The 23,013-nt window shown below is 43.2% G+C and overlaps 2 protein-coding genes across 2 annotated transcripts; both read right to left on the bottom strand.

Annotated features, from left to right (window-relative positions):
- Nucleotides 1–1,369: 1,369 nt before the first annotated feature.
- LOC136561858 (uncharacterized) lies at nucleotides 1,370–12,061 on the bottom strand. Its single transcript, XM_066558368.1, has 5 exons — nucleotides 12,021–12,061; nucleotides 11,693–11,741; nucleotides 10,949–11,036; nucleotides 3,689–3,792; nucleotides 1,370–2,921 (listed from the first exon to the last, which is right to left on the bottom strand). Exons 1-5 carry the CDS (start codon nucleotides 12,059–12,061, stop codon nucleotides 1,599–1,601), a joined length of 1,605 nt encoding a protein of 534 aa, XP_066414465.1. The 3' UTR covers nucleotides 1,370–1,598.
- On the bottom strand, nucleotides 12,061–22,392 carry IHO1 (interactor of HORMAD1 1). The gene is made up of 4 exons (XM_066558367.1): nucleotides 22,337–22,392; nucleotides 15,058–15,217; nucleotides 13,546–13,703; nucleotides 12,061–12,184 (listed from the first exon to the last, which is right to left on the bottom strand). The coding sequence occupies exons 1-4, from the start codon at nucleotides 22,390–22,392 to the stop codon at nucleotides 12,106–12,108; spliced, it is 453 nt and encodes a 150-aa protein (XP_066414464.1). The 3' UTR covers nucleotides 12,061–12,105.
- Nucleotides 22,393–23,013: the final 621 nt, after the last annotated feature.

Here is a 23,013-nt window from a genome sequence, read left to right as displayed (position 1 = left end):
TCTGCCTCTGCACAGGGGCTTACAGCAGACACCTCCAGAGGTCCCTCCAAGCTCAGCCATGTGCTGCCGAGCTCCCTGCATCCACACCAGGGGCTGCACAGAGACCTGCGCCGGTCCTTGCTAATTCCAAAGCGCACGGAGTGGCAAGCCCACCAAACAGGTTTTGCCCAGCGTGCTGGGGCTGCCAGGGGGGCGGGTACACAAGGGCAATGTAAACAAACAGCCGCTCCTGCTGGCAGCCATCACCAACCCCCTTCAATGACAGGGGGGTCCCAAGGTTCTGGGGGATCCCCATATCTAACTATCCCACCACCCCCGCAGCTTCTCCTTGTTAATTAATATCACTGGACCAATGATAAGCTGGAAGGGTGAAGGTTTCCGTCTTTAAACACCAGAGAGGAGCTAAAAAAAGAATCCTCCCAATTCCAGGATCCAGGGGAGTTAAACAGCTAAAGAACAGCTACCTGTTCTCCTGCTGGAACAGGACTCTGCCTCCCCAACACCCCCCCCCCCCGCCCCGCCCCCCCCAAAACAAAACCACCAAAAAAACCCCCAAAAAAACCAAAAGCAAAAACCCCAACATAGAGACACTGGGCTCTGGTGAAGATGAGTTTATTAAAGCCAGAAGAAAGGGATCACAGCCATTTCCTTTGGTATGGCAAAGCTGGATAATTTGAATTTGTGGCATTCTGGTTTTGTTAACACCAAAATGTTTCTTTTGCTAGTAACATTTCAGATCAAAAATCAAACGTGATACCAATGCCCCAAGCAGTGGGAGCTGCCCACAGTTGGGCACCCTGAAGAGAGTTGCTCTGTGGGAATTGGGACTGTGCAGACCTCTCATCTGCTGGATCTGCCTGTTGTATCTTTGGTTTCTGAGAACTGCTGGCCTTGAAAAGGGTATGTTGGAGAATTCCTTAATCAGCCAAGAGATACAAAAGACAAATGAAGTAGAAACAAAATAACTTCCTGGAATCTCTGAAACTGAGGAATTTCAGCCTGTAAGGAGAAGAGATACAATACTGGACGAACCTGAGACCCTGGGGTTTGGTTTTCCTCAGTTAAACCTCTCCCTGCCCAAAGTTCACAAACAACTCCTGAGACAAATCTGAACCTGATCGAAATCAATCAGAACAACACAACTCTAAAAACCTAAACTTTTACATAACAAACCAACAGAGATACTACGAGCGAGAAATAGAGTAAAGCCTCGGGCCACAGAGATAGCATTGTATCAATCTAGCTGAGGAATTTCCAGTAGACCTCAGTGCCAAATCTGACTGAGCTGACAGTCTGCTCTGCCAGCCCTGTCCTCCCTGGGAATGTCAGGTACTCACTGCTGTGTAAATGCTATGGTAACTCAAGCCCATGACATTTCTGCTGGGAGCAGGGAAGTAAAGCAGTACAGACCCCTTCAGCTTTCCAAGCCAGGGGAGAGCCCTGCTTAGACCCTTACAATATCTCCAACTGGGCAATAGCACTTTCAAGCATGCAGGCCTGAGTCTTGCTTCTACTATGCAAGTAACACACCTAGAGGAATAAACTGCAACTGAAATGGTCATCCTGCTCTAAGGGCTCCGAGCATGAAACAAGCCCCTTCAATCAGAAGAATCACAATCTAACAGTAAAGAGCAACAGGCTGTTTTCTGCTGAGCCAGTGGATTGACAGGATGTGGTTTCTTGGAGCTTGAGGGGCTTTGGAGGCTAAGGTAGCTCATTTGCTTTACACCTGTTGTGCTACACAGGGAAAGTACATCCTCCTCGGGAGAGGAATCCAAGAGATACCTTTTTACACTGGAAGCATTAATTGTTTTTTTAATTTCAAGACTTCTCTTTCTTCTGCTTTCAGGTTGTTGCAGGCTTTTATCAGAGTGTGGCACTGGTGTGAAATTCTTTGTAAGCCCCATCTGAGCACTGCCGAGGATCTGCTGATGGGGAGCTGCAAAAACCAGGTCAGAGTTTTCTGAATTGAGATCAACCAAGTAGCTGTGAAGGGTATTTTTTCTGGAGCTTTCCAAGTCAATAATCCCAGTTGCCTTCCTCTGCTTCAGCCCACTGTCAGCACATTCAGAGCGTTCGCCTTTCCCCTTATTGGAGTACGTTGTCTTTCTCCTTATTGCTTTTTTCCAGGACATCCTTCCTGGACTCAGTTTTGTTTTGTTCCCTACAGCTGCCTTCTCCACCTCATGGTTTGTGGACCAGCTGCTGTGTCTTTGCCCAGGTGTAGCTTTCTGTGTAGAATGGTGGTAAACTTGAGGCTGCTGCTGCTGTGATAGTGTCAGGGGTTTAAACCCTCGAGTGCCTCTCCTGAATGCCTTCCTCAGGGGGGTTGGTAGAGGCCCTTCCAGTGGTACAGGACACTGTTTCTTCTGACTACTCTCCACAAAGTGTCCGCCAGCCCAGCACATGCAAGGATGGGCAGCACAGCTCTGTGTCTCCAAGCTGCATTTCACCTCCTGCAAAAAGGTGTTTGCTCTGCCACAGGCTGCTGTAGCAATGGGGCTGGCTTTGTCTTCTGAGGCTGGGTTTAGGTCACCCTTAGATGTGCCATCTCCAGTGACCTGGTTCCTTCCAGGGGAGGCTCTGTGTTGCTGTCCCACTGTCACACAGGGGAAATGAGACCAGCCTGAACAGCTGCAAACACCCCTGCCTGGGCAGCATGGTTTGTGCAGGTACTCCTCACTCAGGACACAGTGCTGGCACAGCCCAGGGGAGGTCTGGAAAGATTTATCTGTCGTGTGAGGGGGCAGGCTGGCACTAGACAAAAGCATGTGCTGCTCAGCTGAGGAATTACACGGCTTCAGGAAGCCAAGTTCTTTGCACGTTTTCAGGAACTGGTCATTCAGCTGGGCTGGCAGGGACTCCAGACCCTCCTTTAGCAGCTGCATACTGGATTTCATATCCAAAATCTCAGCATCTTTCTGGGGAAGCAGAAAGCAGAGCAGAAGCAGTAAAAAACACACAAAAAGGCACAATAGTAAGGAAATTTTAAGTACTATGTGTCAGTTTGGTATCGACCCAAAGTTTAGCAATTTGTATCTTCTTGTGTAATAGATATCCTCAAACTCTCCCACAAAGGTGAGAGGTTTGGGACTGGAGCATCCCCCTAACCCAGTGTGTGCCCCCTCTCCTAGGAGCACTGCCTTCTCATGTGCTGGTGCGACACATCCTTGCCAAAAGCAATTCCTGCAGCAGGGCCTTTGGAGAAACCAGCCCTGATCAGGAGGTCTCTGACAGTTCATTCTTGTGTTGCTCACATCCACTTGTTTTCTTTTCACGTTTTTTTTCCTCTCCCTGTGACACACCTGGCTGAAAGGACAAGGTGCTTGAAGGGATGAGGTGCTCTCCCTTCACAGTCTCTGTACCATGTCTCCAGCAAAGGCATGCGTCAGGTGAGGAAGCAGTGAGTGCTCCATCACAGCCTGCCACAACAAGGCACTGTTGGCTTCTTCTCTTACCGACCAGGGCTTTGTCAAGGCTTACAGCGCTGTTAGCCAGTGCTTAGGTAAGCCTCTGTCAGTATCTGGCCTAGAATTAGCTTTTTAATGTCTTTCCCCTTCATTATAACAGGAGCAGTCTGCTTTATAATCCACCATTCGAAGGCAATTTAATATTCAGTCAGTATTTTGAAGAAGCAGGAGAAATTCAGAATGAGGATTCAGAATAAAAGATTAATTTCTTCACTTACGGCTGCAAGTCTCCTCTCCATCTCCAGCAGTGCCTGCTCCATTTGGCTTTTTTCTGTCAAAGCTTTTAGCACCAAGCTGTAGTGACTTTGAAGAACATCTTCCACTAAATAGGGAAATCAATAAAAACCACATTTGGTCTTTCATTTGTAAATGTGAATAAAGTGCTATCAGTACTATTGCTACTCTCTGCATGGCTTGGCATGAATCACCACATGATTCTCCTGCTGTGATCTCCCCAAACCCCGAGCAATGAACAATGGGGTGGATTTTTAATGGAAGGCACTTGACATTTATAAGATGCTGCACATAGTCCAAACCTCATTTACTGCCCTCTGTTAATGTGGCAGCTGGAGAAGAGAGGCTGTGCAGAGCTGCAGAATTTGGTAGGCTGAATGCAGGGAAGGCTGAGGCTTGGTTGTCTGCCAAGTGCACAACAGGCATGGCCAAGGCAGGGGGACCCCAGCATAGCTGATCCACCTCTGTATAAACAACACTCTCATGCAACCAGGTGATGGGAAATGGGGCCTGAACTGGATGGAGGTGTAAGAGGTTAATGGCTAAGAAGTGCAACCAGAGAAACTGTGTCACAAATGCACTGGAGGCTGAAAACTGAAGGAAAACTGCTAGAGTGATAAAGAGAAATTATGAAGGACTGTCAAAAGAATTGGAATTTCATTTGCTGGTCATAGGAAGAGATGAGGTCAGAAATCACCTGAACCAGGCAGCTGTGTCCAGCACTTAGTAGTGGGGGCCCCAGCAGAGTCCTGTGGAGGCACAGGCTCCCTGGGAGGGTTTTAAATTCGGGTAAGTTGCTCTTGGCTTCATCAGTCTTTTTGAAAAACTGATAAAACCCCAGGGATTTGTGTTATATGATTGTATAACAATATAACTCCCCCCATACAGCTTCAATTACTCTTATAGGAACCACTGCTGTGCCTAATACACTATGGGGTAGGAACACAGTTTGCATTGTGTGTGGAGATGAAAAATCTTTAGCAATCTTGTGGAAGTCTACTTTAAATTTGTAAATTAGGACAGAGAGAAAGAGCTGAGAAAGAGCAGAGAGAAAGAGCTAAATATGTCTGTTCTTTCCTGTGAAGGGTGCAGGAAGGTGTGTATAGATGGTGTGGAATGTTGGCTGGTTGGTACAGAACAGGATCCAAAGCACTCTTGCTAAGGTAAAGCACTGCCAAACCAATGGGCCAAGATAACTGAAACCCTGGAGTGCTGGAGCACTACATACCTGAGAAAAATCAGAATAAAGCCTACATTTCAACAAGCTGCTACAAGAGCTCTGCAATTAATGAATCTTCTTTTGCTACAGATCCAAGGTGTTTGATTGACTGGTGTTAGAGGAGCTGAGAGCCCATCTGAAGCTGTTCCTGCTCACCAGTGTTTATCTCAGCTCCTCGCTGAGCACCTCTTGCCCCACAGTGCTGTGCTCAAAGGCTGCAGAGCTGCAGGGCACTGGGGATCCCTTCTCCTCCTGCTCAGCTCTTTTCATTAAGCTTCCAGGGACTTAATTATCTCAGTGAGCTGTGGCCTTCTGTCAAACTGTAGATGGAATTGGTTAAAGAGCTAATAACTATTAGGGAGCGGCAGACAGAAAGTGATTGTATAGGCTTTACTTCTGAAAAAACAGGGATGTTTTTGAAATTTTGTGAAGAAAGAAAGGAAAAAAATCTGAGCAATTATGGGCTTAGTAATTTGTTCTCATATGGTGCAATGTTTTAGAACAGACTTTGAGGAGAAAAGTACTCAAAGATAAGAAGGGAAATAGAATAAGATTTTATAAAAGGTGGATTGTGATTTAATGCTCTAAGACAATGCAGGTGACTTCTTTGTCAAAGACAACATAGTGGCCTTTCTGTAGATTCAAACAAAGCTTTTCACTGGAAGTGGTCATGTAATATAAAAAAAAAAAGGAGAAAAAATACGGGGAAGCTTAAAAAGTAAGCCTCAACTAAAGGGAAAACATCAGCTCTTGAGCTGAGTGGCATGAGGGGACAAGGCAGCTCTGACAGGTGCTCATCAAGGCCTTCTCATGAGCCAAACAGGCTTAAAATCTGCTCTAGTCACCTGGGTGCAAAAGCCAAAGGGCATTCAGTTAATTAGCAAGTGACACAAGGATGCAAATGCCAGCACCGGAGGCTACAGGTGACACTGGGCACTGGGGTGAGTGGCAGTGCACCAGCTCTGGCTGACAGAACTGCTATGCTCCCCAGGATGTCTGGAAGCCCACACGCCTTCCCAGCTGTCTATGTGCAAGGAAAGAAAGAGACTGAGCTAGACATGGGCAGAGAAAAGCTGCAAGTTAATTAAGTGCTTACATGGTAATCTCCTCTTATGAAAGGAGATTGAAAGTGTTTGTCTCATTCAGCCACGCAAAGCTGAGGCGCGGGATGGCGCAGGGCTGGAGGTGCCGCTCAGGGATGGGCACAGGGAATGGCACCTCCTGGCACCAGGAATCCTCTGTGCCCTGCTGGGCACAGCTGTCATTTGGGAGACAGAACCCTGCAGTTGCCTTATCTGTGCATCATCCTCACACACACTGAATTAAAACCACCTCCCAGACTTGAGCTCGAGGGGAATTTCTCCATTATTTCAGGATGCACATCACCACATGGCTTTGCCTTGTTCTCTGTAGGAGCTTGGCTGATTTCTGAGGATTATCTGCAGGTATTTCTAACAATATGCTGTTGCAGTCAGTTTGGTTGTTGTTTTTAATCTTTTAGTGTTTTGCTCTGACAGATTTAGACTGTTTTAGAAACCTGGAAATCTATAATTTGTAGAATGGGTATGTAACAGGGGAGTGAATGTTTGAGTGGGCCTTTAAGACATTTCATCTCCCTGATTGGAAACAAAGGCTACCTGCAATCTGAGAGGAGGTTTTGGGGGAGCCTGCCAACCTATAAAGAGAAGGAAAACAGTAGTGACTAAAGGAAGAAACTCCTTTGGTGTCACTTTATCACCTTCCATGTCTACATCAGGAAGATACAGGAAGGGCAGCATCTGCAAGCTTACCTTGCTGCTCTTCCCCATATGCTTAATTTTAGCTCAGAATTATTTTTGAAACTTTCTGGTTTCGCTAATCTATCTATTCTTCTTCAACATACTATCCTCAGTCTAAAAATAGTCCTGCATCCACTGGGCTTGTGATCTGCACATACATTTGACTCAGCACAGCGTGCTGCCGGCAAGCAAGCAGCAGCCAGCCTTTTGAATGTGTTTCGTTTATACGCGTAGGAGTATTCTGCAGAAAAAACCCTCAGTACAGAGGAGGGGCACTCTCCTTCCCTCCCTGCTTCCATACCCAGAGAAGTGTTCAGACTTGTCAAACACTAATAAACAAGGTAAAAATAAGTGTTAATAAAGGCTTACAAAAAAAAATAGGCTTTGAGACAGCCAAATTAGATCAGATCAAGGACTCTGTTAAGTCTTTTTTCTTTGAATATGATCAAGAAGGGCTGGTTCAGAGGTTTTCTTCAAATAAACCCTGCAGCAGATAGTTATTGAATAACTTGATCACAGACAGGAAATCTTTACTCAGTTAATGGGTGACTTATGCACAGACTTGTGCCTCTCCCGAGGTAATTTAAACAAAGCAGTTTTTTACAATCTGAAACATTGCTTTGTTTTGATTTGCTGTACCCTTGTGTTCAGATGCTGCTGTTTACAATAACAACATTTGGAATATGAAATCTGGCATGAGATAAAAGGCTGAAGGACCTTGGGGTAGGGCTGCCACCCTGTGCTGCAGAGAGTTCCCTGCAAATCAGCCTGTGCCCAGGTGCAGCTGCACTCCCAGCAGCTGAAAACTACAGCCTGAGCAGCCAAAGGAGGGAGCACCAGCCTCCCAGCCTAGGAATATTAAACAGCAACTGCTTCTGATGTCTCTCTATCATCATCTATGCAGCTCATCCTGAGATTGGCACTAACAGCACAGTCACTTTAAATAACACTTTGGAAGGAGGTTGGTTCCCCCATGCCCAGATTCAGTAGGGGAAATTGGAGGTGCTATAAACCTGGTGAGACACAGGCAGGGAAGACAGCTCTGGAGCTCAGCAGAGCACTACATGCTCTCCCTGGGCAGCCATAGAGCTGTGCCAGAGGGTGAGAGAGTTGGGCTGACATGGCTGCATCCTGCTCAGATACACTCCAAGCAGTCATCTGGCAGGTTTGTGCTGGCTTAGCCTGGGTCCCGTTCCACAAGACATCGGAGAGCATCTGCATCAGGGGACCATGGGATGAGCTGCCCCTCATCTCACCCTGTGCTACAGCACACACTGCTCCAAGCCCTGAATTGTGACAATGAGGGGTTCCGGTATCTACTGGAACATCCACACCTCCTCTCACCATCCATACTGAGCTGTTTTGGAGTCTGGTTAAGTCCTTCAACAGCTTTGTCAGTCACTGCATGGCTAGTTAGCAGCTACATGGAAAAAAAAATTTAAATCAGTTTCAAACTTTTTGACTGTTTAATCCATACAGGACATAAGGGAGTCTGAATTGGGTGGCCCAGTCTGGACCATACCGTTCAAGGTAAACAAGCTCAAATCTCACCATTTTAAACACAGCCATGTCCCCTGGAAACTTTGCCAGCAGCTGCTGGGTCTGGGGAGTCTGGAAGCAAGTCATGTTTGAAAACTGCTCACTGGGCCCTGCATCTTGTCAGAGAACTGCATCACCTCATACCTCTGCAAGTGACATATTGCACATTACTTTGTCACCCTTGATGGCAGTGTGTCAGAGGATTGCCTGTGGCACTCAGGATGCTGCTCGTGTGCACTGCAGACAAGGTGTTGTGGAGGATTCAGCTGTTCTGAGCTGTCACAGCTGGAACTACCAGATACAGAACAGCAAAGCAGCACAGAGAGGGCTGAGTGGTGAAAGTTGACATTTGTATAAAAAAATAGAAGGCTTTACTAGAAGTGTGGCTTTGAAAATTAAAATGTGAAAAATATGAAAAGAAACAAGCTACAGGAGTGGAAACCAGGAGGAAAGAGAAAATAATGAGTGGGCAAGTCAACCAGAGAAACCGTATGTGTATAAGGTGGAAGAACTGAGGCCACAGGGTCTGTCTGCCTCTTTGCCTCCCTGTGCACTGCACACTAAGATGTGAGCAAGGCACCTGTGCCTCTGTGGAAGCTGCTCAGCCAAACCTTGTATCATCTCCAGGGCCAGACACAGCTCCATCCACTGTGTGCAAGCACATATGGACAAACACTCAAAAGAGAACATTTAAAAAAATGTTCCTGCACAGACCATGCCAGCCCAACAGCACTTGGAAATGCTTTGGAAATACATTTTGAAAAATATTTTCTGTTTTGCTCTTGCCTGGTGGCTGTGCAGACTATGCCAAATGTGCTTGCTACCCACTGCTAAAAATGCAACCTGAGATACTCCTTATAAGCTTTTAATGAAGACAGACTTGATTTCAAGTTCCACCTTCCTTTGCTTTTCAGAGCTGTTGCAATGTTCTGGTGCACTAGTTCTCTTCATCTTCTGCATTCCTCTCCTACCTGTGAAATCCTCCACTGCCAGTGATTTAACATCTCTGCCATGTCACCCACATCCCAAGGTACTGTATCATCACTCACTGGCATTCAGAACTTTATTAGCTCTGAATTTAGCTCTTTCACCTGAGTTTTGGAATTTTATACCAGTTTTTCAAGGGAACTGCCTCTTTTCAAGGCACTAGCATGGGTATCTATTTAGTGGGAACTTAATTATCCATCACTGTGATATCAGTCAAATGACAGTGTTTATCTGCAATTAACCAGTGACAGATGAACCTCCCAGAAATATAAAAAGAACAACATTGTGCAGCATGTGATGATTTTCATTATATATTCAACATTCTGCAGCATGATGCATTACAGAAACTGCCAATTTTTCTTTTCAATTGCTTTGAAAATCTAGCAGTATGCACCTCTGGGAGGTTTCTCATTTCATTCAAGGCACATTCATTGAAAATGGATATGGAGAGGAAACAGGACAACTGAGTAAATGGTATGGAATGAAGAGGGGGAGCCATGAATAATAGATTTGATTTTCAGTGCCATGACAACAATTTCTGTTCATGAGCTATGCAAAATTAGGCAAAGTCCTGCTGCAGAGTGGACAAGTTGAGGCACTGAAGTAATTAGGAGGTGGGAAAATGTGTAAGAGGGAATTTGCTGTGCTGGCCAAAGCAGACAGATTTTTGTTTACATTAGGGTCCCACCAAGAGCACTTGCCAAGCACAGCAAGGGAATGTTCTTAGCACAATGAGAATGGTATTTCAAATGTACAGCCTATCATGTCCTCCAGCATAATGAATCAGACTCCACTATTTTTGCTTGAGAGGGCTCTGTTGATTTAAAAGCTATCTGTCAGAGATGTGCTTTGTGGAAGCCACATTCTGCCACACAGTAAATACCACTGTGCTTTTGTGAAGGTCTGCTGCCTTCATCTCACAAGATACAACTCACTTCATGTTTCTTGTATATTGAAAATGGCCTCTTGTTCTGGCACAGAGCAGAGCAAGCTCTGAGCAGTCCTGACAGAGTGTTGATAAAGCATCACACCAGCATTAAAAATTAATGTACTCTCAAAGGCTCAGATCTAAGCTAAATTAGAAACAATTTCTTGAAGCATTTTCCCTCAGTAAAGATTCTGTGATTAGCCACTTGAGAGACAGAGTTGTTCAAAAGTATTTTATATTATTAGCTTTTCTGGAGGTCACCCTTTTATCATGGCAATAGTGTACTTCACTATGTGCTTCTCATTCAAGAAATGAGCAATACTAGTTGTGTTTACATCTCAAACTTAATCACTTCAAGCACAGAGGAGCAATGGAAGACTTCAAACTAACATATGAAAATTGGAGAAAGCCCTAAAAACTGAAAGTGGATACTCAGGATATAAATATCTAAGTTATTTTTTACTGTGTATTCCATTCGTACTCCAGATAGCCTAAAAATTATCATACTCCAGACAAAACCCAAAACCAGAGGTGTGTTTATCAATTTGAGCACAGTGTCTAACCATGCCACACCTAAGTACAAGAGAATGGAGAAAAGGAAAAAATGAGATAGTAGGAATGGAAAAACTGACAAGTCCATACCATGGATAAATCTTATTTTCTCTCCTCCCTAAGGGAGAACAGCTGTGAGCAGAATGATTTGCCCAATTCACTCCAACCTCCAGACAACACGCTGACATTTGGCAGTTTGACTGTGCCCTCTGCTGTTAACAGGAACACGGGAAGGACTTACATGTCTTGAAAAGGGGTTCTAGGCCAACCAAACTGGATTTGAGTTTGGAATCAAGCATTTCTTCAAACTTCTCGAAGCACACTGGCAGCTGTAAAAACAAAGGTAAATGGGAAAATTAAAACATTGCCTATTCTTTGTTTGCAAAATCACATCCCCAGATGCCACAGAACAATGACTGCAATTCATGAAATGGAGCAGCCTGAAAATGGTTGTTTATCTGTCACTTGAAACAATTTGTCCAGCTGTTGGTTGCAACCCCAAAGAAGATCTGGGATGGCTCAAAAGGCTCATGAAATCTGAACATCTTTCAAAAAAGAGATACTGATCTGTAAAATAGGATTAATAATAACTAATAAAATGAATTCTAGAAATATTCGGTCAGAGACCTTCACCTTCAGACCACAATGACTAATCCTGAGAGTAGACTGCTTTCTTCAGGCAGAAGGGGAAAAGAACTGATATTTGCAGGCTGCCACTACAGCTTGTTTTGCTCTAGAGACCCAGAGAAATTCCACCACTGGCTCTGAGGCAAGTTCCTAAAGACCTTGACCCTAAGGACACAAAGGCAATGGTGTATGCAAAAAAAAACCCCTTACAGTTGTTGGTTTAAAGTATTTGAGTGCTTAAGACACAGAATGTAATATTTTAGATATCAGCATAGCAAAGGAGAGAAAGTGAATACTGAAGAGTCTGTAGTATTTCTAACTCTTCATTATTTTACATTCTGAATTTGAAGTAACTTACCTCTTGAAGCTTGTCTTTGATGCTGGAAATGAAGGTGCTTAGGACTTCACTAAAATGGAAAAAACCAACAAGTATGAACCAGAAATGTAAATTACTGAAGTGTACAAAAATTGAAAAGATCACTGTAAAAATGAGACAGGAAACACTGCAAGGCATAGTGTAGTATGAAATGTTAGCACAGAAACATGATTACTTCAGGGGGCATAACCCTTTGAAGTCACCTCAGTTGTTTCAGGAAAACATGGACTCTGCAATGTAAAGTGGGAAAAAAAATACATATTCACACATGCTCATATATATCAAATACATGAAGCAATGGGGTTTTTACTCTAAGATTTTTGGCCTCTCTCTCAAATTTTTAGTTGGCATTTACCCAGCTGTCCATTAGCTGCTGGGGTGTGAGCACTGTGTTATCAGCTCCGGAAGGACCCAGCCTGTGCGGTGACGTGCCAGTTGCTGCGATACACGGGTATTGTGCTTGGACTAAAATAACTGTGGGAAAAACACGGGAAAAGCTTCAGCATCAACAAAGGCCAGGCCAGGAAGAACAAATACTGCAAATCCTTTTCTCCTGAGATTATGCCTGCAGTTTCTGTTATCTGCCCTTTTAAGTTGAGCCAGCGTATCAGGAACCAGGCTATATTCATGATTAACTTGCCACACCAAAATGCACGGATGGTTGCTAAGCAAAGTGATAACCTTTTCCTCTCTGAAGATTTGGGTCATTTGAAGTCAATCATTTGAGTGATCTAAATTACAACAGCCAAAAATATGCAGAGGCCATGTAGAATCTAGTTACAAGAAATCTCTCTAGCCTTATGGAAAGGAAGATACTAATTTTCTTAGTCAAACTTGAGGGGGATACAAATTGATAAATTATACACTTATCTTTGAAAAGATAATATAGTTATTTCTAAAAACAGGCTTCTAATCTGGGAGCAAGTCTGGAGTGTAGGAAGAAGCATAATCCATTTAAAGAAAAAATAAGGAATAATTATGAGTGATGCCTAAACATTTAAAAATACTTTATAATTTCATTACAAAGATCTTCTTCTAATAGGCAATTGAGAATAAAATTTTGTCTTATCAGAAATGCAGTGCCCATTAAAAAGGCAAGAGAGATACATAGCCAGATTTGATCAAAGGCTTTTAATAAAAACACACTTCACTTTGGATGTTACATTACAAAATGTACAGTGCTAAGAATTATTTATAGGTGCACTGGGGAGTTTGCCATATTTCATTTTTGAGCTTCAAATTGCTGGCTTGTTCCTTGAAGTCCTTCAGGACCTACAGGTGCCTGTAATTCTTGACATCTGACAAAGAGTAGATGCAAATTACATTATCAAATAACACTTGTCTGTTACCAAAAAACCAATACATAAAAATCTTGTATGGAAATAAAATTCTAGAGATATGTGTGGGTTTATAAAGATGCAATCTGCACACATGTGTGATTGGCAATCCCCTCATCTGGCCCAAATGTGAAGGCCATACTCAGAGTCCCTTTTATCACTCCCCACATAGCCTATGAAAGTTCAAGAAAAAAGGGTTTTCACAGAGAATCAATACAGAAAAAAGAAACAACGCTGATTAGATAAAGACAAAGGTAAGTTCAGGTTAGAGTTTTGCTGTTCAGTGGGGCTTAAGGCTGAATGTGTTACATAAATTGGAAATAAACACTATTCTCTTACCTTGTAACTCTTTCTAATTAGAAATTATTTAAAATCTGAAAATACTTTTCTTGGAGAAATATGCAGATATGCCATGTATGATTTGTAAGAGGGGAAGAAGGAGCTGCAGAGAGTGATAACCACCAGAAGAGAAAGAATTTCCAGTGGATGTCTACATACCGGTCATATTTGTCCTTTATTTTGTTCTTATTTGCTTCAAAATTTTCCAAGACACTTTTTACTCTTCCTGCACCAAAATTAAGAGAACCTTTTTCTCTTGTTTCTTCATCAAATAACTGTGGTTTTGTCTGGTATTTTGTAAAAATACTGGGCTCACTCTGTGACACAAACAAAAGAAAACTGTTGAAGTACAAAAATAATCAGAACATTAATTAGAAGAAACCATTTGTTTATCCAGTGCAGACAGACTTCACAGTGATTGGACATGACAGATTACATTGGATGAGGAGATTAAGAATTTTGTGAGATTATGCCTCATTTAGTGTGCCTAGTTAGATCAACTCTCTGTGGATCTGAGACCCAGCCCAAATTCCTCCAGACACAGGCTTTTCTCTCATCTTGAGGATTTTCAGTTTGCTACAATTATAAGGTGTGCTGGGTTTTTTTCCCTTCTATGTTCAAGACAGGGACTATAAATGAATTTCAGTGTTCCTGAAATTGTAGAAAAGTTCAAGTTGTCAGTAGAATGTCCCTGTACAGGAATCTAAAAAAAAAATCTTATTGAATTGCCTGGTGGATGACATCATTTTGCTGCCAACTAGCAACATCGACAGACTGTAGATGAGTTTTTCACATGCTTCAATACACATTTTAGAACAGAAATTTAATATTAATATAAAAGCTTCATTCTACAAAATTTCCAGACACTGTGTGATGAAAATGGCAATGCCTTTTCCTTAAAACATAAAAAAATGCAAATTCCATCAATGTTTTTTAATTGTGAAAAGTGAATTTCCTGTTTTGTGTCTGATGAAAACTGCTCCTAGGCAAAATACATAGGACAGCAGATAGCATCTGGAACTGAAGGACAGCCTGGGGCCTCCAAGCTGGCACCACTGCTCTTCCCTAATCTTTGCTCCAGGTGTGTTTATTCTGATCTGATTCCGTTAGCTGTGCAGGAACTATTTTAATGGAGGCTGGCAACACCAGAAACAATAACCATGAGCTGTAGGAGGAATATTGTGAGCATAGAAACTCTTCACCCCTATCCAAAATCATCCAAGCATCTACCTTAACAACAGAGCAGCAAGGTCATTGTCAGTGCAGGGAAGCAAACACTGAGTAGCTCTGTCATCCTTGCAGAAAGCTAAGGAAGTGAAATACATCATTTTTGAAAGAAAAATAGATGTAATATTTTGACTTAGCTAGGTAGGTGGTCTAAAGACATTAGCTTGAGAATAATTTCATATTATTTCAGTAACTTAAAAAATGGTTTTGAAGAAAATAATACCTATCTCAATAATAATTTATAGCAATCTGTTATAAATACCACATTCATCTGACCAGGCTGCTACTTTGTCTTGTCACAGTAAGGATGTGTATGTAGGAAGAAGACAACTTGATTTCAGCAGTTACTGACATTTGCAAATGTTACCACCTGATTTCAGCATTTTCCATTTACTTTGAATGGTGTCTGTGTGCTTGCAAAGGGCTGACAGGAGTGAGACTCACATCCTGGGAGTTCTGCTGTCCCAGCTGCGTGCCCAGCTCCAGCGGTGCTGCTGCCAACTGCACGTTCTCCGGGCAGAACTGGGAGCCAAAGAGCAGCTGAGAATCACTCAGATTCGAGTGGTCACTGGCAGTGCTGCTCCTCATTGAAAACTTATTGGGCCTGAAATGGGGCAGAGAGGGATGTGAATGAGTCTGGAGTAATTAAAAAGCCAAACAAAATTCCCTATATGGCCTGCTGGAAGTGCTACTCTGGATAACAATTTCTGCTGTAACTCAGGTGTTGCTTCGATAAATTGGAAGGCAGCTCCAAGAGAATAAACAATAAAGCTTTCTGACTTATAGCTGACATTTCTTGGGCATTTATTCTCCAGATGCCTTAAGTCTGACACAGTAGAACAACAAATAAATAGAGGTAGCATATGGCTGGATGAACTGATATGAATTGTTGGAAGTATTTCAAACATATTAACATGCTACTCAAAAGTGCTCTTCTTTCCCTTGAGCGTTACTCAAATAAATCTTTCCTAGATACCCTTGATTTTCTGCTGTGTTACTCTGATTCTACTCCTCTTCAGAAGCACTCTCATACTCCTCTCCTGCTTTATGGACTAGGCTTGTGGCACAGGACCAGCTTCCCTCAGACAAGGGCTTCCCTGCACAGCTGCACCGCTTCTCATTGTGTTGGAGGCTGACTTCAATTTTTTTGTTAGCAAAAGTATACATAAAAGACTTCTTTCATTTTTCACAAAGAATTGTAGAAGGGTTTGGGTTAGAAGGGACCTTAAAGATCACTTAGTTCCAATCCTCCCACCATGGGCAGGGACGCCTTCCACTGCATGATGTTATTTAAAATGCCATCCCGTCTGGCCTTGAACATTTTCAGAGATGGGGCATCTACAGCTTCTCTGGGTAACCAGTGCCAGTCCCTCATCATTGTCACAGGAAAGAATTTTTTCATACCAATCAATCTAAATCTACCATCTTTCAGTTTCAATTATTACTATTCCATTGCTCCACATCCACGAGGTCTGGCAGAGTGTTTAGGTTAGGACCAAACACAAAAAAAAACGTGCCAGGTTTATATTCTCAGCTCTTGCTTTTTTTGAGCTACCAAGATGGAGAGATGTGTTGCTGCCTTTGGAGCTGGGAACTAGAGACCAAAATAAATGAAAATAATTCATTAAAAATTTGCACAAGATTTTTCTTCCATGTCAAATGATACAAGTAAAGGAGAAGGAATAGGATAATAACTCATGTGTATAACAAGAGATGATCACCTCAACATTTATTAGCAGTGACGTGTTTGGTTAATCCCCTGTTTTGGAAGGAGCCCAAACATCATAGACACAACAGGGAAAGGGTTTAGCAGCAGCACTTGAACTTCTCAGTGTCCATTATACAGTAGTGTCACTGACAATATCATATTAATGCTTTTGGCTTTAAGCTCACTGACTACACTGAGCTGCAGGCAAAAATAGATGAGGTATGGCTTTCTGAATTCTCAAAAAGCCTGATAAGTCTGTCTGAATTCAAACCTTCTCCCTTAATCCCTCTCTGGACCCCAAATCTGCTAAGAAAAAAATCTGACTACAGTTTTACTTGCACAGCTTCTTGTTTCCATCTCAGCTAAGCTTTGTAAAAAAAAAAAAAATTCTTAATCTACAGGCAGTATGTGGGGGAGATGTGAAGATGTGAGCACATGGGCTGCCCTGACCCCACACAGGCAGAGGCCCTGCCTGCAATGTAAGTATTACATCTCCTGCACCAGTTTTCTAAATCCTTCTGTCTTCCAGACAAAAAAGCTGCCTCTTAGTTTGAGGAAGGGTTTTTATAATCTTCAGATGCTTTGTGGTCTTGATGAAACGCCTTTGAAATTGTCCAGTATAATTGGTGAACATCACACCCCATAGTACGCTCGTTTTCTCAGATGCTTTGTGTTATTTACTACCTGAAGCACCAAGATTCTTATAACGAAGATTTTATGAAGAGTATTGAGCTGACAGGACTTTATGAGCCAAGCGACTTCCTAGGCTTACTCTGCACTACAACCAAAGGCAGCAGTTGGCTGCTCTGGAGCCCAGTTTTCTGTCTTAAGTCCACTACATCAGCAGTTGGTTTAGGAATGATGACACTTTTGCAAATTAAAGGGCGAGGTGAAACAGATGTCTCTTTTGAATACACTCATTCCCCTGAGCAATGGATTTCTTTATCCCTTGCTTAACACTGCTGGCAATTAATTTACTAACAAGACCATCTGGGCAAGCCATCAGCCTGGCCATGCTTGGCCCAGGCCTGTCCCTGAGAGAGAGATCAGACCACGATGATCACATGTGGGATCAGATCCATGATCAGGCAACTGCAGCTCTTCTAACCACCTGACCATTCCCTTCAGAATGCCTGAGATGCAGGGATGCATGTTCTGTCCTAAATATAAACCCTTTCCCATAAACAGCAAGGAAACATCCCAGGTATGCAGTTGCACTTAGCAGTCCCTACTAAGTGAGGAGTGCAATAGTTTACCTCAGGAGAACTTCTGGCTTTCTGCTAACATGAGCTGTGCCCCAAATCGTCTGTGTTGGTGCACATAACATTCCTTTGGTACTGGCACTAGCATATGCATCCAAAGCAAAACCAACTTTAGATATGTAAAACAAGTTCTTGACAGCTCCAAAAAATGGTAAATCATCCTCTGCTGACTGATGGTCAAATGACTTCATTTTCCAACCTAACTTAATGCAAGGTATTGCAATATTGGCAGCTCCAACCTTTCTCGTGATATGAGCATGATCTAAAAAATCTGCAGCGTTCTACATATCTGGGGGGTCAGCTAGATCTTCCCAGGCTCTGTTTCCTTGTTGTCAGTGGAAATTCCCCCTTTATAGGAGGAGTTAGAACTTTCAGGAGCTTCTTTCATTTTTCTAATTTTCTGATTTCCACTCCAAGTATTCAACACAAACACATGCAAACATTCACTTTTCATTCAAAGGTTCTGGCTTACCTCAAAACATACATGGCATGCAATAAATACCCTCTTTTAAAGTTTCCTAGATATTCTAGGCACACTGACAAACTAAAGCTTCATAACTGTCAATTGCCATAGGCCTCATCAATCTTTTTTTAAGAACTGATATTTGTATTCTGTTATTTGGATCCATCCTAATGTGTCAACACCAAGGTTTAAGAGTCATTTGAAAAAGTAAACTGAAACTTCTACAATATGCAATGTAACATTTATCTGCAGTGCTGCTATAAGCACTGATTTTCTCTGGTTCTGTCATCCCCACTGAACCTGTGCCAATATCCTTCTTCTTCTCAAGCACTGTGGGTGAAGCTCACTTACACTTTTCTGACACATTTCTTCAAAGTGCAGTAAAGCCTCTTTCCCAAAGAAATCCTTCTCTCCTAGTAGCAGTGTCTTGAGTAGGATCAGTGCCATAAAGTCTCTCTTCCCCTGGTTTCCCTCCAGAAAATCTCAGAGCCCTTTCTGCTCCTCCTCATTTAGGGACCAGGGCTGAATCACAACAAATCCAGTATAAATTCTGGGAGCTGCCATTCACCTGCTCTCCCTCCTGCCTTTAGCCTGTATCTATAGGAACTGTCTCTAGCTCTGCTATTCTGCTCTCATCCTCACTATCAGCTGCCTGCCAATGTGCTTAGCAAATGAGCAAGGATCAGCCTTGGCTTTGGGTACAGGGGAGCTGGAGGAGTTAAAATCAAGGAGTTTTATCTGCTATTGCAGCCTCCAGCCATTTGCCATCTCTTCACTGGAAACAGTCACAGCAGAAAATTATTATTCTGCTTCCTGTCCTCTGGAATGGCATGACCTGCTTGCTGGAAGTAACTTGCACCACTTCCTAAAAGGAATTTTTACAAACACATTCTGGCAGTGGCCCTAATGCATTAACCGCGATGAAATCCCTCTCAGCTATTCAGCTCAAACACAGCCTCCAGTTTCCAGATTTCAGGTTCCAAATCCCTCTGGTCTTATTTTAATTTTTCAAGGTCATTTTTACTTTCTATGAGTTTCTTCATTATTCATTCAGCTGTGATTCAATACTGCCCAGACATCCTTACCTTGGCATCCATGTAGCCCTTTGTCCTGAGCTGGTTGCCAGTTACAACAGGGCCTTTTCCTTCAGAGGAGATTGGCATTCCTGCAGAGTAGCCCTGTTTCCTCCCTCAAAATTCATCCCAACCATATTAAAAGTTAGGCATCTGGAGATTGATTTTTTTTGCTACCCCCCTCTCTAGCCTGAAGCCATCTTCCAGCCTGCACTTACAGCCCTGGTTTCTCATTCCTGTGAGGCTCTAGAATTTTACAGCTGCTCTCCTGGTCTTTGTCTTGGCTGTCTTCTTCATTTTCTGCTTATTCTTGAACCTTAATGGAACTTCAAAATATGTGACCTTGTGATTTGGGATGGAATTCCATGGATAATGGATTGAATGAGGTTTTTAAACTTGGAAGTTATTCTCAACTGCAGAAATAAACCATACAGAGTAGTGACCCAAGTAGGCTTTAACTTCAAGAAGCTGTTTAGAATGCCTCTTTAATATTTTCATAATTTCTTGGCCTTACACATTCTCTGGCAGGCTTTCTGCTTCTGATGTCTTTGGAAGTCAGTATATGAATAGATTTTGTGCATATAGCAAGTTACTTCTTTTCTCATGGTACAAGAAATTTCTCATAACTTCAATTTCAAATCTATATAATCAAGTCTAAATAATCTCTCTCCCTCAGGCAAGCATTTAACCCTTTGGGCTCTACAGTTTAATTTCATTTTTACTGAGGTTTATTATTACTATTCCAGTGTCTTTTTTCTTTTAATTAACAGCAGTGGATTTTTTGGCTTCTGCTGCTCCTGCAGAGATACTGACTCCAGTTCCCTACTGCCACTCTCATGGTAGCACTACAAGAGCAAATAGCCTGAACAGGGATCTTGTGCTCAGTTCAGGGCCAAGGCAAGATGTGTCCCTTCCCCTGAGAGCTCCCTGGCCAAGGCAGGTATTGATGGTGTCTGAAAATGTACTTTCAGCATCACGCCCCTGTGATGCTTATCCAGTCAATCAAAGGCTGATTGAAGCATCAGTGCTTTTGTGGCTGCTGTTCTCTCATCCTCTGTGATCTCCCTCTGCCAGCCCTCCAGGCTGGGCAAGCAGCAGCACTGCTCTAACATGGCACTTTCTCTAATGAAAGCTGCCATTTCAATCCATAAAAACTGTGTTCTTCGTCAATACACTCAAATTGAGCCTAAGCTTTCCCAGTATAGCTGTTAAGTGTCCCCCTTCCACCCTCTAAAATAACTGGCACCCTGATACTATTGTCCAACCTGATCATATTCCCTCTGCTCCATTTCTCGAATCTCTGTTATGTCAATATTCATACATAAAACCAGGTGGAACAGGGGTTCTGGTTCCTCACACCCTATTTCTCAGGCTGTTAGGGTTGCAGAGAAGCACTTGTGTGTCTGACAGATAACAAATAAAATACAGAGCACTTTTGGGCTTGTGCAGAGCTGTGTCTGTGAGGGCAATGCATCACTGGAGCTCTGCATTTCCTGGGGACCTGGTGGCAGCTGCTCTCAGAAGTAACACCCTGACTCAAACTTGCAAAGAACTCACAGAGTGAGTCATACTCTGCCTAGATTATACGCTGATTTTATGTTTCATTTTTAAAGCTCCCTGACAGAGTTTTCTGGGGATTAAACAGCATACCCTGCTGTGGTGGGAAAGGTTTCTAGTAATAGAAGTCAGCCAAGGAAAAGTAATCAACACTTCTGCCCCCTTTTTAAATACACACACACATTCACATGTTCCTGTGGGAAACTTTTCTTTCCTTTAGAAAAGGTTAATTGTCCACAGAAAATTTTCTCCCCCTTCTTACCTCCTCTAAAAACCCAGCTGCATTTCTAGTAATATTTTATGCCCTATTTGACCCTTTTGAACTCACTCGTAAAAAATGTGGAAAATGCTGAGGAGTGGGTGTTAAAATCTTGCCTATATTTTCTTCCTGCGTTAATAAATGAGTTAAAAGGGAAGATGTTGTAGGTCATAGGCTACTTTGGAGAAAGAAATCCAAGTGATCCCTTTCCAAATAGGCATCTGTACTTCCACTCATTTTCTTCCATATGGCACAACTCCACAGAATTATTTATATATTTTAAAAATAGATCTTATATATCATGGATATAATATAAAAATGCAATTATATGTTTTATATATATTATGTCTTTTTAATATATTCTCTAAACTTCCCCTCCTTAGTCTCTGACTTGAAAGAAAGTCACAGGTCTTCAAACTTAGAAACAACTTATTGAAAACTAACAGACCTCCCATAAAGCAAACAAAATTAATCTGCAGGTACCAAGAAGACAATAGAGTTAAGCAATGCCCAATTATAAAGACAAAACTGTGAGAGATAGAAATAAATTTTCCCCTGAATTGGCTCCCCTTTGCCCCCTGCATCTGTGCAAAATTCAGTTAATTAATATCTATATGACAAGCATTTCTATAATGGGCAAGAAAATGACTATTATGTTTTCATTATCATCCATCACTTTGGTAACATCTGGCCAAAGAGACAGTATGACTAAAACTGTGAATTTGAACAAGTTAGTTATGTAAGTGGGTTATTTAACTAACAGAGGGCCAGAGTACCAAATTCATCAATTAGCTTTTCTGGAGTCAAAAAGGGGATGAGTGCCACTGCCTTTTTTAGCCATGTGATACAAAGGATGCTCTGAAGTACAAATTGCAGCTTGTCTTACATATTTGCCCTCCAGATGTTTATATCGGAATATTTGTTGTTTCACTGTAGATTGTAGCTGTGCGGAGCTCTAGCTGCTCTTTGGCTTCTGCTGGGAAGAAAACAAGCCATGTGTATAAATGCAGGATACGGAATAATTTTTGAGTTACATAATGTGCAATAATACTGCACATCACGACTCGTTCTATCTGCCCTCTGCACAGGCAAGAGGAACACTTGACTTATCTAATGAGATGAGCACGGCTCACAGGGCTTCCCCAAATACACTCTGAATAGACAAGGGTCCAGCTTCCAGTTAATGCTGATTTTTAGATTCCCACCAATGGTGGATCTATGGCAGTGCTGGCAGGCTGGGGGCATAAACAGGATCCCAGGGCAGGCTAATGAATTTCCATTAGACTCCCCTAATTAGCCACAGATCAGTTCTGGACATGTTTAACCTCACCTCTCATCACCCCTGCCAAGTGTTTGGTTTTATACCCCATCCCTTCTCCATCTTCCCCCACCCACACTCACCCAAGGGCTGTTGGTGTGCTCAGCATCTCCTTGATGTTCCAGACGTTGAAGTTCATGTTGTTCTCAGGGCTGACACCCTGGCAAGGGAGCCCCCAAACAGCACCGTGGCCCTCAGGACCTCTCCCCACCCGCAGTGGCCATGGTGCCACAGTGCCTTGCAGGGAGGAGGGAGATGGAAGAAGATGACCAGACCCACTCAGGGCAGCATCACCTGTCTCCTGTCGCTGTGGGGACAGCCCAGGGGGACACGGCCCTGCAGGCCCGGGGCAGGCCCGGCCCGAGGCCCTCCACAGGCCTGGGATGCAGCCAAGCACTGGGCCTGCCCACCTGTGGGGCCTGAGGGACCCTTGCGGCAGTGCCTGGGTCTCACCCCAGGGCTGGGAGTCCCTGGGGTCAATCTGGGCCTGAGGGTCCTTGGGGTCACCCCAAACTCAGAGTTCCTGGATCAAACTCTGAGGCCTGAGAGGCCTCAGAGTCCTACGGGGGTCTCAGGGTCTCATCCCAGGGCTGAAGGTCCCTGGATTTCACCTCAAGGCTGGGGACCTCTGGGCCTCACCCTGAGGCTTGAGATGCCTCAGGGTCCTCTGGGGGTCTCTGGGTTCACCCTGGAACTGAGTGTCCCTGGCTCCTTCCCTGGAGATGAGGGTCCCTGGATCTCACCCTGTGGCCATGGACCC

The sequence above is a fragment of the Molothrus aeneus genome, chromosome 12 (assembly GCF_037042795.1).
Source record: "Molothrus aeneus isolate 106 chromosome 12, BPBGC_Maene_1.0, whole genome shotgun sequence".
NCBI classification, from domain to species: domain Eukaryota; kingdom Metazoa; phylum Chordata; class Aves; order Passeriformes; family Icteridae; genus Molothrus; species Molothrus aeneus.
This window is presented reverse-complemented; position numbering and strand designations above follow the sequence as displayed.

What these genes read in the sequence shown, in the direction of transcription:
- LOC136561858 (XM_066558368.1), bottom strand. Translation starts at nt 12,061, where the DNA reads ATGCCAACTAAAAATTTGAGAGAGAGGCCAAAAATCTTAGA. An exon ending in TCAAAGACAAGCTTCAAGAG is followed by an intron (nt 11,037 to 11,692) that starts GTAAGTTACTTC and finishes TTGTTTTTACAG; the next exon opens with CTGCCAGTGTGCTTCGAGAA. An exon ending in AGAACCCCTTTTCAAGACAT is followed by an intron (nt 3,793 to 10,948) that starts GTAAGTCCTTCC and finishes TTCCCTATTTAG; the next exon opens with TGGAAGATGTTCTTCAAAGT.
- IHO1 (XM_066558367.1), bottom strand. Translation starts at nt 22,392, where the DNA reads ATGAACTTCAACGTCTGGAACATCAAGGAGATGCTGAGCACACCAACA. An exon ending in AGCACACCAACAGCCCTTGG is followed by an intron (nt 15,218 to 22,336) that starts GTGAGTGTGGGT and finishes GCCCCATTTCAG; the next exon opens with GCCCAATAAGTTTTCAATGA. An exon ending in GACAGCAGAACTCCCAGGAT is followed by an intron (nt 13,704 to 15,057) that starts GTGAGTCTCACT and finishes TTTGTGTCACAG; the next exon opens with AGTGAGCCCAGTATTTTTAC.